Source organism: Zootermopsis nevadensis, unplaced genomic scaffold (genome assembly GCF_977971745.1).
Source record: "Zootermopsis nevadensis isolate Lab colony 2312 unplaced genomic scaffold, Znev_1.0 Znev_ptg000011l, whole genome shotgun sequence".
Lineage (NCBI taxonomy): Eukaryota > Metazoa > Arthropoda > Insecta > Blattodea > Termopsidae > Zootermopsis > Zootermopsis nevadensis.
The window spans coordinates 13,598,531-13,617,524 of NW_028259143.1; the positions used below are offsets into that span (position 1 = coordinate 13,598,531).

Consider the following 18,994-nt stretch of genomic DNA (forward strand, 5'->3'; position numbering starts at 1 on the left):
AAAAATCAAAAGTTTAAATTAAACTTTGTTTTCACTAAATTAAACTTGCATGGATAATCTCAACGAGAAGGGCACCAATACTTTACGTTTACCGACAATGCAATCTATTTACTTACATAATCTAACTACTGTAGGCTTGCTTGAATTAAGAATTAATGACAATAATAATAATCTTTTGAAACCCACTCTCATGGTTGCACATTACACCCCAGGCTGAATGAAATTTTAAATGTTACGGCATTACGGCATTATCTCAACATATGATGTCACTTATTTCTTGTAAAAAAGTCCGTCACAAAACACTGCTTTTTTGCTTTTATCTTGGAATTTGCCATCCTCTTTCTAATTTTCGCCGCAATCCGAATAAAGTTTCAACCATTCCTGGTTGATTATGAGCGAAAGCATACCGTTCTAATTCTTCCATGCATTGCAAAGCCCTCTGATGTGTAGGTGGTTCTTCCTCTGAAGATTCTTTGCACACATCGTCACTTGAAGTCATCACTTTGTCTAGCACATTGTCGATTGTTCCAGCAACATCGTCGTGAACCTATAGAATGTTGTCGAACGTTGAAAGAGCTTGGACATCAGGAATTTGGTTGCGATACTCCTCAGGAAGACAGTTTATTTCTTCATGAAAACTGTCTTCTTCCATCCCTTCCCCTTCATCCTCAATGGAATCTGCCATAAATCCTGCATGTTGGAAACACTTTGCAATGGTTTGAGGAGAAACTTCTGCCCAGGCACCATGAATCCACCGAATGGCATCTAAGACTGTAACGCTTCTTGAAAATTCGGTCACGTCTTTGCACTTATCTGCAGCATTGATTAGTGAATGCATTAGTTGCTTCCTGTAGAGCAGTTTCACAGATTGAATAATGCCCTTATCTAGTGGCTGCACTTCGCTGGTCAGATTTGGCGGCAGAAATTGTATACTGACGTTTGAGAGATTTGAACTGACGTGGCTTGTAGCGTTGTCGACAAACAATAATATCTTCCGATTAGCCCGCTTCATTTTAAGGTTGACCTCGTTCAACCACTCAGAAAAATTGTTAGATGTCATCCAAGCCTTCTTGTAGTGACACAAAATTACGGGAAGGTCGTCAAATTTCACATTGTTCGTTTTGAAAGCTCTAGGACGTGCAGCATTTCCAATAACTAATGGCTTTAATTTCTCTCCTCGCGAATTGCAACATAGCAAAACAGTAATCCGTTCCTTAGATTTCTTCCCTCCTTTACATGTCTCTCTCATTTCTATTAAGGATCGCTTTGGAAATTGACGGTAGAATAATCCACTTTCATCCGCGTTGAAAATGTCCTCTTCTGCGTATCCCAACAAAAGGCTTGGAAGTTTGCGTTTCCAATCTTCAGCAGCTTGAAGATCAGTAGAAGCTGATTCGCCAGAAAGGACGTGCAGACTTATGTTATTTCGTTTACGGAAACGATCCAACCAGCCATTGCTCGCCGAGAAATCTTCGATGTGGAGTCTAGTTGCAATTTCTCTAGCCTTCTCCTGTAAAAGTGTGCCACTAATGGGAATGTTCTTTGCACGACAACACCGGAAAAACTCTAACACTTTGTCATTTAGTTCATCATGAGGTGTTTTTCGTAGTCTTTTTCTGTCTGCATTACAATTCTTTTCCCACGCATCGGTAATTGCGGCTCTGTTGCTGTTGATGTTGAAAACAGTAGATTTTGAGATGCCGTATTTCTCTGCCAGCTTCCTGCAACTTTCTCCTATCTTTAGAAGATCCAAAACTTCTTTCTTCTTTTCCAGAGTTAATTCCACCAATTTTGGTTTCCCCATCGCAAAAAGAAAAATCCAATTTCTATTAACACTGTTGCAAGCTAACTCAGCTGCAAGCACAGTACTGACAAAGTTAGAACTGTACCAGCAATACGTACTGTAGTCCAGTGAAGGGTTCAACAAAGGAATAACTATACACTTTCACTGCATTCCAATGATGTGTTCAATGTCTCACACCCTCAACCATAAGCTAACCCTCAGGTAGAAGACATTCATCCATCAGAAATTCAAAATAACAAAATACTAACTGTAAATGTTTCCCATAAAAGCATTGAAGCTAAGTGCATGAACCTGTCCAACTTACAACAAAAGGGGTGTTCAAGTTCCAGGATAAAGGGGTGTCCAAGATATAGGGTGTTGTGGACATGTGAAATTATAGGATATTCGCCGGTTCCAATTAAAAGTGTCCAATATAGAGGGGTTTTACTGTATTAATACTATTGTCATTAATGCTTAATTCAAATAAGCCTACAGTAGTTAGTGTATGGAAGTAAATAGATTATACTGTCATTAGACCACAATCTGATTTTTCTCTTTCCCTCTATCTTTGACACCTCTGTAAGTTTGACGCATTTTCGTGGAACCCCGAGTGTCCAACTTAGATAGGTTTTACTTTATTAACTGACGAATGGCAATACCAAAATAAAAAATCGAATTAAAAAAAGAAAAACTATGTGCGACGAAATGAGAGATAATGAAGTAATTTTAGCAGGAAAAGAAATGTTTATTATCAATACATTCAATGTTGTTTGTGATAAATTAATTGCTGAAATAAATAGACGAACAAAAGTGTATGCCAATATTTTAGATATTTTTAAAACATTTATAAATCTTGATTTAGATGAAACTAAATTCAGCACTAATATCGATAAATTAATAAGTATATATAAAAATGACATTGATTTGGAAAAGGTTAAAAATGAAGTCATCCAATTTTTACTGTTTATTAAAGAAGAAAATATTTGGAACAATATGAATGAAATGTAATAATAGACTAGTATCTGCATTTCCCAACGTTGAAATAATATTAATAATCTTTTAACAATGCCAGTTAGTAACGCAAGTGGGGAACAGTCATTCAAGACAAAATGAGCAATTTGTCAATGTTATTTATTGAATCTAAACTAGTAATTATCATTAATTACGATGATTAATAGATTTTTTTTCAATGTAAAGCCAAGGAAAAAATATTTATGGAAATAAATTGTATGAACTCATAATTTAGCTATTGCATTTCTATTTTATAATGTACCTGGTATTATTTACTGCTAACAAACAAGATGTGAATGTTTTTAGAATATTTTTGTAATACAAATTTTGATGTTGTTTTTGTAACAAAATTAGTAATTAAACTGATTTGTCATACTTGCGTATTATACTTTATTGTTGTTGGGCTCCCCCATAGCTCAGTGATGATGCAGGCGGGGCCAGTGGGGACCCAAATTTATGGTGTTCACCCACCATTGTGATGTGAAATGATGAGCTGCTTGTGAAAGGGTAGCGGACCTTGGTCACAAAAGCCAGAAACACGGTGATGGGAGTTGATGTGCTGACCAAGTAATGACCTACCAAAGCCATATGGCTGATCATCATACCCTCACGGGCTGTTGCGACACAGAGTTTAGTTCAGTAGTGTTCCTTATATTTCACAGTATTACATTAGATCGGTAATTTTTTTACAGTTCTAGTGTCCTTAAAGGGGTCCTGCAAGAGCTTAGAGAAGTGTAACTATGATCTTGAGTCCAACATGTAATATATTATGTACTTTCAATTTAAAATATTTATACGAGGATGGTCTACAAAGTAAGTTTCCCTGGGGCCGTTTACAGAAACAAAACACAATTTCATGGAAATATTTATTGCAACAGATACAGCAAGTGTCCAGCTATTTTTCAACATATTCGCCACCGGAATTGAGACATTTGTCATACCGTGGGACCAACTTTTGAATACCTGTGTCGTAGAAGTCTGCCTCCTGGGATTGGAACCACTGTGTGACAACCATCTCCGCCTCTCTGTCATGCTCAAAACGCTGACGCTGACCGGACAGGAATTTCTTAAGGTGTAGGAAAAGATGGAAATCACTGGGAGCGAGGTCCGGGCTGTAGGGTGGATGATTAAACACCTCCCAGCTGAACTCCTGCAGGAGACTTGCTGTCCGTCGAGCCGTGTGCGGCCTAGCGTTATCGTGCAGGAAGACAATACCGGCACTAAGCATCCCGCGCCGCTTGTTCTGAATGGCCCGTCGCAATTTCTGCAGTGTTTCGCAGTAACGCTCAGCATTCACCGTCTCACCTCTGGTCAGGAAGTCGACGTGGAGAACGCCCCGTCTGTCCCAGAACACCGTGCACATCACTTTCCGCGCCGACAACGTCTGCTTGAATTTCGTCTTACAGGGAGATCCACTGTGACGCCAATGCATTGACTGCTGCTTGGTTTCTGGGGTAATGTGTGCAATCCACGTTTCATCACCTGTGATGATCCGGTCCAGAAACTCGTCGCCGCCATCATGGTACCGGTGCAGAAATGTCAATTCTGACTCCATGCGCTTTGTTTTGTGTTCTGGTGTCAGTTGCTTCGGCACCCACCTGGCGCACAATTTCTTGAACAACAGGTGCTCCGTGACAATTTTGTGCAACAAGGAGCGGGAAATCTGCGGGAAATGACTGCTGAGTTCCGTAATTGTGAAGCGACGATTATCCATAATGCGTTCCCGCACAAGCTCCACAAGGTCGTCTGTAATGATGGATGGCCTCCCACTGCGCTTCTCATCATGCACACTTTGTCGACCTGCTGAAAATTGTCTGCACCAGCGACGCACCATCTGCTTGCTCATGACTTTAGACCCATAGACCCGGCACAGCTGACGATGAATTTCGATCGGCGCTATGCTCTGTGCATTCAAAACCTTTATCACTGACCGCACTTCACAGTCGGCGGGAGCTGGAATAAGAACCTCCATCTTCAACAGCTGCAACGATGCTACTGTGAGAACGCGGGAAGTACCGTTAGTGCATGCGCCATGCTACGTCATTGCTCTATCACGTACGCACAGTCGCTTCGCGCAATATAAGGTTTGCTAGCTGTGGGACGAGTGGGAAACTTACTTTTGGGACGCGCCTCGTATATGCTAGCAACATGCTAAAAGTTGTTTTGATACAAGAGACAAATCTGTTTCATTAATAATCTGTGGCAATAATTATTATTCTAATATTACATTCATAACAAAAACTTTTTCTAAAGGAATAAGTTGTCCCAGTGCTGTTAAGTTCTGAACCGAGACTTTCTGACTCAAGATATTAAATTATGCAAACATTTATAATGTCTCTTTTGTCTAGTGCCAAAGCATGGACAGAAAAGGTCAACCAGTCACGCAGTATCAGCTGCCAAAATGCTGTGCGAGTGGCAGATGTACCTAGAAACATAGGTGAGAGACTGTTTTGTATCACTGTACTCTGTGAAATATATGAAGGCACTGGTTGATAACATCACTTGAGATGTCAGACATGCCTTGCATGCATCACAGTTGACATCACAATGCAGCTGTTTGTCAATGAAACTCTTGACATTTTCATGTTACCATGTTGTGCTTGCAGCCACCTTTACTTTCATTCAACTCCTTGCCCCAGGGTTTAAGTATGTCTGTTAGCTTATACAGTAGATGGATTTCATGCAACTTGTTGAATTTTTACACATTTAAAATGTATTCCTACTTAGCAATAACAGGACGCTGGCTGCTCAGAACTTAGCTGCATATTAAATGTATGGAACAGGTTCCAGGTACATTTCAGGAGGTGTGGAGGATTAATACTGTTTATTTGTTATGAAACTTGAAGAATGGTTCCATTTTGGAAACACCCAAGTATCAAGGCCTTGACACTGATGGCACCCATGTCACAGATAATGGCAACAAGTTGCAATTCAGCATTCTGACAGGAGTCAAGAACCTCTTTAAAAAATTATGCAATCATTTCAGCCTTAGTGCTTCCATGACTGGTGTAGTAAGCCACTGTTTGCTTCCACTTTTGACACAGGCCACAGACCATGTAAACCAGGGCATGATTTTCAGTGTTTGAGTGCACCGAACACATGGGCATTGATGCCTGTCATGAAGGGAACAGTATTGAGGGTGGACTGCAATGGTTTTCTAGATGGAAAGGGAAGAGTGTCTTCAGAAGGATATGGGATTTAGGACTACATTTCATTACAGTCAGGGCTAACACCTTGTCTTCAGAATTCCATCTCCTGCCTTTGGGTTTCTCTCTTCTGTTCCTAAAAACTGCTGCAAGTAACCTAGCAGCATCTACAGACAAAGATGAGTTTCTTCATCCCCGGATGACCATCCAAATCATAGATATTTTCCAACTTCTTTGCCTTGTATTTCTTTTTTAGTTTACGCAGCACACACTTTTGTTTCCAAATACATTCACACAATTTTCTTTTCCTTGGTCAGTGATTTCATTGCCATACAACTGCTTCATGTTGTCAAGTGTGATGCATGCAAGGCATGTCTGACATCTCAAGTGTTGTTATCAATAAGTGCCTTCATATACAGTTCAGTCAAAAGTATGTTTACAAACTTTGTGTTCATGTTTCTGGATCACCAATAAGAATAAATGTTCCCATGAACATGCAATCGCAAATGCTTTTTTTTCAAAATAATAGCCAAAAATAAGTTTCAATGTATGCCTTTATTGCCAAGTTTAAGGAGAGGGACGTTTCTTTGTAACAGATGCTCAAAGGTTGCTCTTCCATTCTCCACACATGCCCAAGCACGATGTACACAACACTGACGGATTCGTTCATACACACCACGGTTTCCTCAAATCAACTTGCATGCATTCTGCACAAGTTCCATAGGGCGTCTTCATTGTTTATGGGTGTTGCATAAACAATGGACTTCAAGTGACCCCACAGATAAAAGTCCAATGGAGTCAGGTCTGGTGACCTCGGTGGCCATGCTACTGAGCCACTGCATCCAATCCATCGCTGAGGGTACTGTTCATTGAGATGATCTCTGATGCGATGGGAGAAGTGTGCTCAGGCTCTGTCGTGCATAAACCACATTTGTCTTTTTGTACTCAGTGGTACATCTTCAAGGAGAAGTGGCAAGTGTCTTCTTAAGAATCGCCGATATCAAGGTCCTCTTAGACGTGATGGAAGCATGTGTGGACCAATAAGCATGTCGCCAACAATTCCTACAACAAATCTTAATTTAAAGTCTCTGCTAGAAACTTATTTTTGGCTATTATTTCGAAAATGAAACATTTGCGACCCCATGTTCATAAGCACTTTTTTTCTTCTTATTTTTGATCCTGGAACACACACACAAACTTTGTAAACTTACTTCTGACTCACCCTGTATTTCAAACAGTATGGTGATACAAAACAGTTTCTCATTTACCCTTCTGAGAAGTTGGTAGAGACTGTAGGCACATTGTCACTCTTCTGCAGGATATGATGGCAAATGTGTCTTACTTAAGTTCAGTCAAATAGCATATCACAGCTGTCATCAAGAACAGGGTTGAATTTAAGTGGATCAAGTCCACTGGTTGTTCACTTCAGTACCAAGGATTAGTGGGTGGCATTACTAGTGGTGTCCCATGGAATTCCATTCCTTGTTGTAAGCAAACAAATTGATTGACAGAAATCTTCATCCTTACCACTGTGAAAACCTCAATATAAATTGGTTGATGATTGAAGCACTCAGGTAGAGGGCAACAAAGATGAATATTCTGTAACATCAGTAGATCAGAAATGAAGTAATGCCTCTTTATTTTTGCTTAGTAACTGAGGTGGCATAAAGCAGCTTCCTGACCTCTCAGTCAACAGTTCAGTTGTCCTGCATGTAGCAAGTTTGTTCAGTCGCATGTCATACCATGCCACCTGAAACTGAGTAGTCAGACATCAGTTGATGAATTGATGGAAGAATTGTGTGGCAACCACTGATGTGAGCATCACTGGACATTATATTACTTGAATAATGTGACATCTATGGCAAGCATTTGTAAACCAGTGCTATATCAGTTGCTGCAACAATATCATTAATTGTAAGAAATTGGCGCCATGGTTTGATAGGCCGTTCATTATGAGAAATGTGGAAGAAAAGCTCAATCCTATTTCATTAGTTGTTGAGTTCTTGTTGCAAAATTTGCATACGAAATCAATTACATGTTCTTAATAGCTAGTTTAGATGTTTTGGTGGGTGTGATTGTGAACATGCCTGTTTATTTCAGATAAATAATGATTGAAGAGTCAGTTTCTTTAGTGGCAGAGATGTTTCATATTATATGCTACATTTAGTACCGATATTCTTTATTGTAGCCTGTCATTACTTGTTATTGTGCTAATTGTTGGGATTCTGACATTGTCATTTAAACACTGTAATTTTATTCTGGTTTGAGGAATTATTGCAAATAAATTCTATTCTAATTGAAGATGGCTCACTTTTTTTGAAACGCCCTGATTATAAAGGCAACAAGGACGTCGGTAAAATTCTGCCATACTACACGCCGCAACTACACACTTGACTCACGGCAGTGAAACCTCACATTCTATTCATTTTGTCACTGTGTCTGTGATGCTGCGATAGGTCGATCTCATGGCGGATTGTCATTGAAATGTTTTTCTTTCCTTTACGTTGTAACCACTGGAATCTGGTAGTAATCTGTGACAATCATTGAACAGCTGTGAGAATGCAATAGAAATTTTACGTTATGTTGAAGTAGTTAATAATTTACTGGGAATGTGTAAATATTTAATTTCTGTCGTTCCTGAAATGTGTTGTAAAGGGCACATGTAAAATTCAGTATACAACACAATGGCAGGATTACTGGGATATAGTCGTGAAGCCATCAGAGTCAAAGTAAAGGTAAGACAGGTGTTTTACACGTGAAGTGTTTGAACAGTTTGGTTATATGTAGTAACATACTGCTTAGTAGTGGAAACAGCTGATATGCGATGGTAGTACACGGTACTTAGTTGTGTGTACCTTAAAATTGTCTTGTGATTAATGTAATAATTTTGTAGGTATTTGCTCGTGACTTGAGACGATAAATATGAAGTGCTAGAGCAGTTTCGTATTTCTTTCATTTACGGTTTATTTAACGACACTGTCAGTTTCTCATATAGCGTACAGTGATAAACTGATTAGCGAACGATAAATTGTAAAGGATATGAAAGAAAGTGGTTGAGAACTAATTTGAGATTCTCTCCAAAGATTTGCTTGAAGGAACTGAAAAATCACCTGTTAGTATTTTCGATGTCCGGGACAGCACCTCCCTAAGTAGGAACGCTAAATTCTGGCTACAGCTACAGTGTTCATCTAGCTGGAACTACTTATTTTTTTAGGAAATACAGTTGAAAATGGTGCATACTCAGATATTAGGATATGATGACAGTGTGCAGTATGACATAAGATTCTTTTCTTTGTCATAAGTAATGTTCACATTAGTAATAGTTCTCAGTTACTGAATTGCCTTTGTTTAATCATTTAGTTCTTACTTGGTCTTCATTTTTTAAGGTGTATGTGTATCCTCTTGCAGTGTTAGGACTAACTTTCAGGACAGTTGGACTGTTTGCAACATGTGATTTCTTCTTGAATGTAATGTGATTGATTAGGGCCCAGTCTTTGACAGACATCTCGCCAGCGAAGTGTATGTGTATTGCCAACAGGGCTCGGGAAATCTCATCCAGTTCATTTTGGGTGTTGTAGATGTGCTCCTGGAGTAGACTGAGGCTGTTCTTTGGTATATGCTCTTTACACCCTCAGTAATGGATAAGGTGGTGGAGGAACTATAGGAAGCATGGGACTATGTCATTGTCGCTGTGGCTATCTTCATTTTAGGTCCTATAGAACTAAAAAAATGTCCTTTATTTTGTTATAAATATAACACACAAATTACTTTCAACAGGGCCCCCTCATGACTTATTTTAATGCTATTGTGGATTGGTACATCAGTTTCCAACGTTATGAATGCCTTTTGTGAGAATATGGTGTGTAATTAGCCACTTCATATAATTGCAGTCCTCTGCAAGACTGCCTTCCTGAAGTTGGCAGTCATTTGTTATTGTCAGCTGTGAGCTTTCTTAGTGTTTTGAATATAAAATATGAATACAAACAAAATAGCCTAGAAAGGTAAAATGCTTGACATTTTAGATAAATTCCATACATATAAAACTAGCAAAAACTAAAACATCATAAACGAACAGAACGCTCATGACTACAATGTGTTATTCGACCTAGCAATAAACAGAAAAAAATACATTTCATATGTGGTGGTTGGCCACCCTGATTTCAGAGTTAATAAATACCTTATACATTTTAAAAACTGACATTAACGCCCACACATCGTTCAAGTTCACAAGCACAGATGACTCAACCATGGCTCACCATAGACCAGCAATGGCCATCAGACCAGTGGACTAATAGCTAAGTGCCCAATATAACACCAACTCCTGTGCAACCAACATCCAGTGAAGTGTTACTAATTGTGATTTTGTAAAAACTCACCTTTATGCTCTGTTAAAAAACCATACTCTTTTGATTTATTTTATGTGATTTAACTTGTTTTTTGCCACTGATGATGACCTCTTGAGGTCGAAACGCGTTTTGCATTAGTGTCATCCATAGTGTAAACAGTTTTGTTTGTATGCATATTTTATATTTCAATACACTACACGGTATGCAAGGTTTTAAGATTAGTGTTTTGAGTTTTACTTCTTCTTTTATCCTTTTCCTACATGATGGACAGAGTATAGTACTTCAACTCTAAAGGGATCTGACGATAGTGGATTGCACTTAAAATTATTCATTATCCTTGTTTAAAAAAGAAAGATACAACGTTTCAGAAACTGGCTCTGTTTCTGTCTGCAGGCAAGAGGTACCTACTCAGTTGGGTCCGTTAAATAGATCTAGTCTCCATCACTGGACAACATATGTCATAGAAGTGTTTGGGTGGATCTCCACATAACTTACAAATCCATTAATCAACTTTAATGAGTAAAATTTGAGGTTTTCACAGCAGTGAGTATGAAGATTGCTGTCTTCTGGGTTGTTGCGCTGTGTAGTCTGGTCGATGTTAACCAACGATTCATCGCCCTAATGACAGAGGCAGTATGACCTCTGAAACGTTGGTTGACATCGACCAGACTACACAGCGCAACAACCCAGAAGACAGCAATCTTCAACTTTAATGAGATTTTGCCATTAGAAGTTGCTTCATCACAGAGTAACTTAAAACCACTTGATCCATCAGATAACACACTGGGCAGTGATATGTTGAAGTTATATTTGGGAAGTACCTGGTTGAGATCTCACCTGAAGCATGCACCCAACACTTAGTTTTTTTCAATCCCTCCATTCCATTGCCAGGATATTACCTTTAAACAAGCCATTTGTTTGACTTTCTTTTCCACCTATACTTAATCATTTTATTAAAATCTGCAGGTTACATGTAACCCACTAACTCAGCAGATTCTACATGTTTCAGTTTTCTGAACTTATTGCCAATCCATTCATATTAGAGAATATGCTTGACTTCATTCTGAGATCATGAATGGTGAAAGAGGCTTATAAATTTTAAAATTGTACACTCATTGATGCAGATTTTTTTCAGGATCCTGAATAAAATTGCATCAAATAATCAGACTTTGATAAAAGATGATTAATAGGTAGGATTTTGAGGTTTTCACAGAGGTGAGTCCAAAGATGTCTGTCATCTGGACTGTTGCATAGCGCAACAACGCAGATGACAGCCATCTGATGATTAATAGTTTTGTAAGATTTGAGGTTTTGATTGCATTGTGAGAAAATCACAATCCTGAAACTAATTTATGATCATTCTGAAGGATGATAGGGACAAGGTTTTCTTAGTCTGTGTGGTCCCTTAGAAGGAGCTAATCTCCATCTTTATTCCTCTTATTTTACCTGATGAATGAGACAGACCCAGTCCCTGAAACATCATGTTATGAGAAACAATAGGTAATGGATAATATCCAAAATTTTAGCCAAAACTATTACTGGAGCTAATTGTTCTTTGCATGATGTGCATGAAATGAATGCATGTAGGGCAGGTCATGTCTGTCTGTCTGTCTGTCTGCTTGCCTGCCTCTCTCTGTCCATTCATCTCTGTGACTATTCGCTTGATGTAATTCAAGAGCTGTTTAACAGATTTGGATAGCATTTGGCATGGACTTTATGCCATTGGGGAATACCAAAAAATTGTAATCGGCAATACTAACATGGTGGATGAGGTGGTATTGACAGTAGCACCACTTGCAATAGGGCAGTACAATAATGTATGGTCATAGATTTTTGAAAATATAAAACTTTGAGAAAGTAATTTGTTGTATAGTGTAAAATAACAATGTGTTGGATGTATAAAATAAAGAAAAATTATTTGACCAGGATTCAATCGTGTATGTATGAGTGTAGTATGCTACCACAGACTTAACACATCTTATAACATGTCAGTATTGATTTAAATTACTTACAGAAAACATTAAGACCCTGATTTGTTTATAGTTTGAAACAAAAGTTGTGTTGGTAGGATAACTGACATACATATTTTATTAGCAATTCTTAATTTGCAAAGAACACATTTGTGTTATAGGATTTGAGACTTTCGTGGCGAGTACAATCAATAAAATTTTCTCAAGCAATCAGCCGCATTAACTGGTTACCGTAGTAAACCGACGTTTCGGGAACTAACTATGTCCCCATCACCAGGGTTCTGATGTGACTGGATACCTCTGAAGTCGCCTGTGTAACCTACTTACACAGGCGACTTATTTTATTGAACATATTTGTGTATTCTAGTTTGGATTACATTTTTCCAGTCTTGTTTTGTTTACCATAAAGTTAATGAACACATGTCTTAAGGTAAGTATGATAAGATAGCTACTGATTAAGCTGAAAAATAGGACAAAAACAACAAGAAATTGGTTATTCTTAGGACAGAACTGAAACAGTTTTCTACAGGTAAAACTACAGTTCAGTGTCCAAACATCAGAAGGTTTACTACACAGGTAGGATGTTACATATATCAAACCAAGAAGTTCTTGAAATGACAAAGCCTACTTTCCTTTAAATTTTTCAGTCTCTATTCACAAACAACAGAAATAATAACTTAACAATTACATGTATTACTGACTGATTTCTGTGTATAATTTCTGGTAAATTCAAATTGCTGACAGATATATCCTGAATATTAGTCATGTTATCATGTTTATAACTTAACAAACAAAATAATCCTTTGTACAAAGTCTCATATTTCTTGTCCATGGCTTATCTGTTATTGCTCTTAAATTAAAAATCAAATATGGCTGCTATGTTTGTGTTTTACATGCACCATACAGTAAAACAAACAAACCAAAGTTCACATTTATAAAATATTTATCACCACATGCAATTTCACAGTTTTACATTAAATTATACTTCTGTTGATCATGATTTAGAAGTTACCAAAGTTACCACAATTTATAGATGTTATTGGTGTTTGTGAATCAGAATGTATGATGGAATGGCTGCTTATGGCATAAAGTTCTTAACTATTAGAAACATCTGTCTTTGATCAAAATTATTTGGGTGAGGTTTTAAATTATTTTATAAAAAGGGAAAGTAACCTAAAAGCAGCAGCACATTTGTTGAAGCATTTGAAGTTGTACAAAAATTAAAAAAATATATTCAAAATTATTCTTATTTTTGTCTTACAATTGCATTATTTCTAGAAAATGGTGAGAAAATAATGTACAGCGAAAGGGTTAAACATCCATGCTGTGTGGCTGTCAGGTGGACTTATTGCTGAGGTTAATGGTTTAGAGCCATGCTAGTGTGATGCATTGCCAGCTTGACCACATGTAAGCAGTGATGCACACATGATAAAGGTTTAGCATTGGGCTTTTTTCTTAAAATAAATTTAACTAGAGGGCAGATATGCAGAATGTGGATGATGTAAATCACTAAAGCCATTTGGAGCAACAGTGCTGTAGATTCTGAAGTCTATTGCCAAATGTTTGTCTGACTTGTGTAGCTGTGGTTCAACACCCCTTTCTTCTTTGCTGCCTGGCATCACTCCAAGAAGAGAGCTGAAGCAGTGGAAGTAGGCACTTGGTTGGTACTTTTGTAAAGGAAAAGAGGGTTAGAACTCGGAGTGGAGGCCTTATCAGTTTTGTGCTCATGTGGACTCATTTCATTATTTAGGTGTGGAAACTCACCCTTACATTTGTACCAGTCTTTATAATGCTGCTATTATATGCATGTCATGAAAATTGTTTTATATTTCATTTATTTTATTGCATTTTTATTAATCTCTTCCATATTTATCAATTTTTTTTTTAAATTTTGTGATTTTTATGTTCCTAATGTAGAATATAATATTCTTATACACTTTAGTCACTTTGATATGTCACTGAAATAAATGTTGGCATTGCTCCTATGGTGACTTGTTTATTCAGTTTCTTGTGTTGACAGCTTGAACTTTGTTGCACAGATTGTACCTGTCATTCATCCCAACTTGTAAGAAGTTCTATCACTGTCAGATTATTTATTTAGTCTGTTATGTTGCATACCCTTAGGTGTATGTTTCTTTATGCATAATATGTAACTATCACAACTTGTTAATTCTGATTGCCAAAGTCCCCAACAGATGCACACAGGTTTCATTAAAAAGTTTGTTTGGAAACCTATAGCTCAAAAATAACAATGTTATAAATGGTGGTTGGATTCTGGATTCAGTCCTTAGTAACCAATTAATTTGAAATATGTTACATTTGTAGTGAATAATAGTAAAAATCTGTACTGTCATAATACCTGCAATGAAGCAAATCTAAAAACAAAATAAACAGATTATGTATTTCTTTGTTAGTTACTGGCTTCTTATTGGAACTTGTGTTTCTTTAGAAGAAACAAATTTAATTAGGGGAGGGAGGATGGGGAAATTTTATGGAGGCAGTGAATGAGTGCAGCATGACAGAACATCCTTCAGAATCTAAATGTTGTACCAATGCAAGTAATTCTGAGACTAGTGACTGGTTTCTGCATTTGTTTCTTTACTGATATGGTCAAATTATTTAAATAACAAGTAGGTAACTTCTTTGTTTATATGTACATATAGTCATAAGTTGGATATTTATACTCTATTTATCATTTAATGAGACTACTATTTATTACTCTCTGTTAATAATAAAACTTTCCTTTCAGAAATGTGAAGGGGTGCTTCAGCCAGAATATAGGAAGTTCAGTGTGGATCCACAGATCACATCTTTTGAAGTACTTCAAAGTATTTTGGCCAAGGCATTTGATATTAGAGGGTATGTTTTATATGTTCTTTTTATATGGATTAGCTGTCGTCATTATCATGTTCTGTAAAGAGTAAACTCTCCTCCAACACGAGTTTGTCCAACTCTGATTTGTTTTTACATGTAAAAATAATTGTGAGAAATTATTTATGGAATACCAAAAATTTGATTATATGCAGTCTGCCAGACCTGTTGTAGTACCATATGAGAAGTACCACTGCAGTTTAAAAAGCTACAGATGGTTTTTCTTTAGCACATGTATTTGTAACTTGGTTTGTTTATTCAGCAGGCATAGTTCTGCTGAGCTATCATCATGTGATTTTTCCTTCCTCTCTGTTTTTGCTCGCTCTTTTCTCACAAACTGCATGTAACCCACAGTCTCAGTCTTAGTTTCACTGTTATCATAACTTACGTTGTATTGTTTTCCTGTAGTTTTACTGTTGTGATATAGGACAGTATTATAGAGTTGAAACAAAGGTACAATGAAGCAAAGAAAAGTTGAAAGATTTTGGTATTAGATGAGAAAACAAAGATTCTATATAAGTTGTGCAATGGTTTGAGTGCAACAGCAGTTGGCCAACATTCCATTGATATTCTACTTCATGCTTAACTTATAGATGGCACATTATTATATTACACAGTTTTTTCAAGAAATAAATACCATTACAATATGTATACATATGATTTTTTTTTATTTACTTTAAAGAACATATTCCTGGCATTGGACAAAGGCTTACTGTAATGTTTTGCAAGATAGAGAAGTATGCATTATTTCCTTGTGTTTGAGAGACAGTAAACATTTGAGTTTGATATTTAGAATGTTATGATGATTTGTAAATAAAAATGTATAAATGTGCAAAACCGATTGGATCTGGGGTTATAACTTGACATATCCCTTGCATACAGTTGTACCTGGTTTTATTTTGATATTGCGTATTTTTTTATTCTAGAGATTTTACTGTTTGCTATAGAGCATTTGATGACTATGGCCAGGAAACGTACTTGTCTCTGTTATCAGACTGGGACTTAGATGCAGCATTCCTAAGGTAAGTGTTTCAGTAAAGTTTCTACTGTCTGATTTCTTCTTAAGTACATCTTGCTGTGTAAATTGCTTTATTACTTTCAATTATTCACTTACATAATTAAATTAAAATATTAATTAGAGGTAACAAGATTGGAAAGCCTTGGAATGTTTTGCTGAAACCATGCCTCAAAGGCAAAGTATAACTCAGAAGGAATAACAGGCAACCGTGGTGTCCAGTGTCATTGTTGTGGTGTAATCTGAGGTCATTTTTGTGAGCTGTGATCTGAGTTCCAAGAATATACCCCAAACAATATTTGTTCCCATTGTTAATATCATTCCAACAGTGGCATCAGTTATTGTTGCTCCATAGTTCCAACATTATCAATTCCCATTATTGCACATCGTGTTCCAGAAATAACCTCGGTTTCCATTATTCCAAAAAATTACCCTAAGTTGTGTCGGTTGCTTATTTTGTAGGAATAATGTTAGATAACCATGGACATCTGATGTTCCTTGCTCATGCTAATGACTGAAAAACACTTGAAAAGCTTCATACATACTTACTTCAGTGATTCTCTAATTTGTTTAACATACTTATCAGAATTAGGCTTAGAAATGTTTAGAGAACTACTCACATTGACCAACATTTTGAAAAGATTGCCAGTATGGGAGAATATTATTAAAATAGAGATGGAAAATTTAAAGGCCCCACTTGCCTTGGTAGGTAAACATTTTATACAAGTGACAAAAATTGTTTTATGTCACATTTCAGCACCTTTTTTCTCAGACTTTTCAAAAATTAGTTTCTAACAGATGTGAAAGGTATACCCTAAAACAAGAATCAATGTTCTCTTTGGGGTACACTGACATTCCAAGGGTGTTCTTCATGCCACATCACATACTAATGTGACCCAAGTTTACTGTTGTGTCTTGGGCCATTGTTGTGCAGCAGTGTAGTCCAACGGTACCTGCACCTTGTCGTGGTGGTGGGGCTTGAATACCTCAGTGACCCCAAGAGCTATGGTGGCAGTAGCATAGCTACTGGTAGGGCCTCCCTAGCCAGATTGGTCAAGGGGGGAGAGGTCAGACTAAGACAGGTACCCTGGTCCTCCAGATTGGGGGGTTGGTCGCAAAGCTTGCACCGTAAAAGGAAGATGTTTCGAAACCTCAATCAAAGCCTCGGACAGGCGGACCTAGCAGAGGACCAAATGGAAGAGGAGAATTGAGGAGGCCATGGAACAAATACGGACTGGAGAGTCATAGAAGAAGAAGAAGTCCAATGGTGCCCTTAGGTCGTTCTTACACTTATTTGCCCCAACCCTATTGTTTCACAACAATGAGTTCCAACAGTGGAACCTTTGATCCCATTATTGTGACAAAGACAGACATTGACAGGACCATAAAGTTTCCTCCACTCATACTACAGTATGCAAAATGCTTAATAATACGTGTATAATTCAGTTTAATATACAGAATGATCGAAAAGTCATTCCTGGCACGTTCTGTTTGTCAAAAAACAAATTACATTGAAATCAGAAGAAAAGTTTTGGAAATGCCCACCAAATTCAGTGATGAATGTATTCACTCTTTTTCTCAAGTTTGATGCAACATGGTGAAGAGTTCCTGTGTCACAGAAAGGTTCATCTGACAAGATATTAATTAAATAAAAATTTCCTTGGATATTATCCAAGGAAATTTTTATTCAATTGACTCTTCACCAACGTCAAGAAGTTTTAGATTTGATATGACAAGATATTGTTGATTTATTTGGCACAGGAAAATGGTTATGTGTATCCTTCAGCTTATTCTGGCAAGTTAAGTAAGAATAAGATTCCAGGTAGTGTTCAACAATGAACATTCATTGCACTTGTTGAAAATATATCCTTGCTCCTTGACTGGAAAGACAACTGACCGACTGGCGCATCAGGTATTTTGTGTCTTGTGTGGGCTCATGTATAGTCACAGTGAAGTGTGTTTATTAATCCAACTGAATTGTATTGAATTGCAACCATCAGTAAATATATTAATATGAGTTACACATATACAGGATGATTCAAAAGGTTAGGGCCAAACTGAAGGAGCATATAGATGGACTCAGAGAGAACAACTTTCGAATAGGAATCCATATCCTCTAAAGTTATCCTGAGTCAGTCGAGGCCATTGAAGGTAGGGAAGTTTGATAACATTTTTTTTATATTATTTAGTGTTCTGTCTGATGACAGGTCCATATGAACAGGATCCTTCCATCCTTTTCTCGGACTGGGACCTGTTCATATACGTTCTTGGCAGATGATCCAGAAGTGGTTTGCCATTGCCTTCTTCTGTGTGTGAATGGAGTAATTGTTGGGATGCCACGGAGAAACCGGGGAATCCCCCGGAGGAAAACTCCTTGTTGCCTAGACCACGGCCTTGCCCAACACAAGTTATAAATTCGGGCACCGTCGGGAATCGAACCCGAGACCGCAGGATTACAAGGCCAGTGTTCTAACCGCTAGACCACCGTGGGTTTGTTGATAAGATACTGCTGAAATAATCATACATTGCTATTCTCCTACTAGCTTAATTTTGTTTTTTTATTGATGTACAAGGATTACATTAGCAATTTTACAAACCAAATTACTTCAGCTGTATGTTATCAGACTTACCCACCTTCACTGGCCTCGACTGACTCAGGATAACTTCAGAGGACATGGATTCCTATTCGAAAGTTGTTCTCTCTGAGTCCTTCTATATGCTCCATCAGTTTGGCCTTAACCTTTTGAATCACCCTGTATACATGCAGTAAATATTACCATGTTCTACTCCTAAATCAAGCCAAAAACTTTCTATAATGATATGTTTACTACTGCTTTGTTAGTAAGAACAGG

The 18,994-nt window shown here is 37.5% G+C and overlaps 1 protein-coding gene and 1 long non-coding RNA gene across 3 annotated transcripts in view; one reads left to right on the forward strand and one right to left on the reverse strand.

Annotated features, from left to right (window-relative positions):
- Window positions 1-5,918: 5,918 nt before the first annotated feature.
- On the reverse strand, window positions 5,919-8,386 carry LOC110835344 (uncharacterized). Its single transcript, XR_002544871.2, has 3 exons — window positions 8,252-8,386; window positions 7,163-7,696; window positions 5,919-7,002 (listed from the first exon to the last, which is right to left on the reverse strand). It is a non-coding gene; the product is annotated as an uncharacterized LOC110835344 (long non-coding RNA).
- A 69-nt stretch (window positions 8,387-8,455) lies between these two features.
- LOC110835342 (uncharacterized) overlaps window positions 8,456-18,994 on the forward strand; it is a 53,535-nt gene continuing 42,996 nt past the window's right edge. Inside the window, exons 1-3 of one of the 2 annotated variants that reach the window (XM_022075470.2) lie at window positions 8,456-8,675; window positions 15,006-15,115; window positions 16,054-16,149. In XM_022075470.2, coding sequence (XP_021931162.1) covers window positions 8,625-8,675; window positions 15,006-15,115; window positions 16,054-16,149 — 257 coding nt within the window. In that variant the 5' untranslated portion in view covers window positions 8,456-8,624. Of the gene's footprint in view, window positions 8,676-15,005; window positions 15,116-16,053; window positions 16,150-17,944; window positions 18,055-18,994 lie in introns of those variants that run through there. The other variant, XM_087347409.1, reaches the window with a different exon arrangement.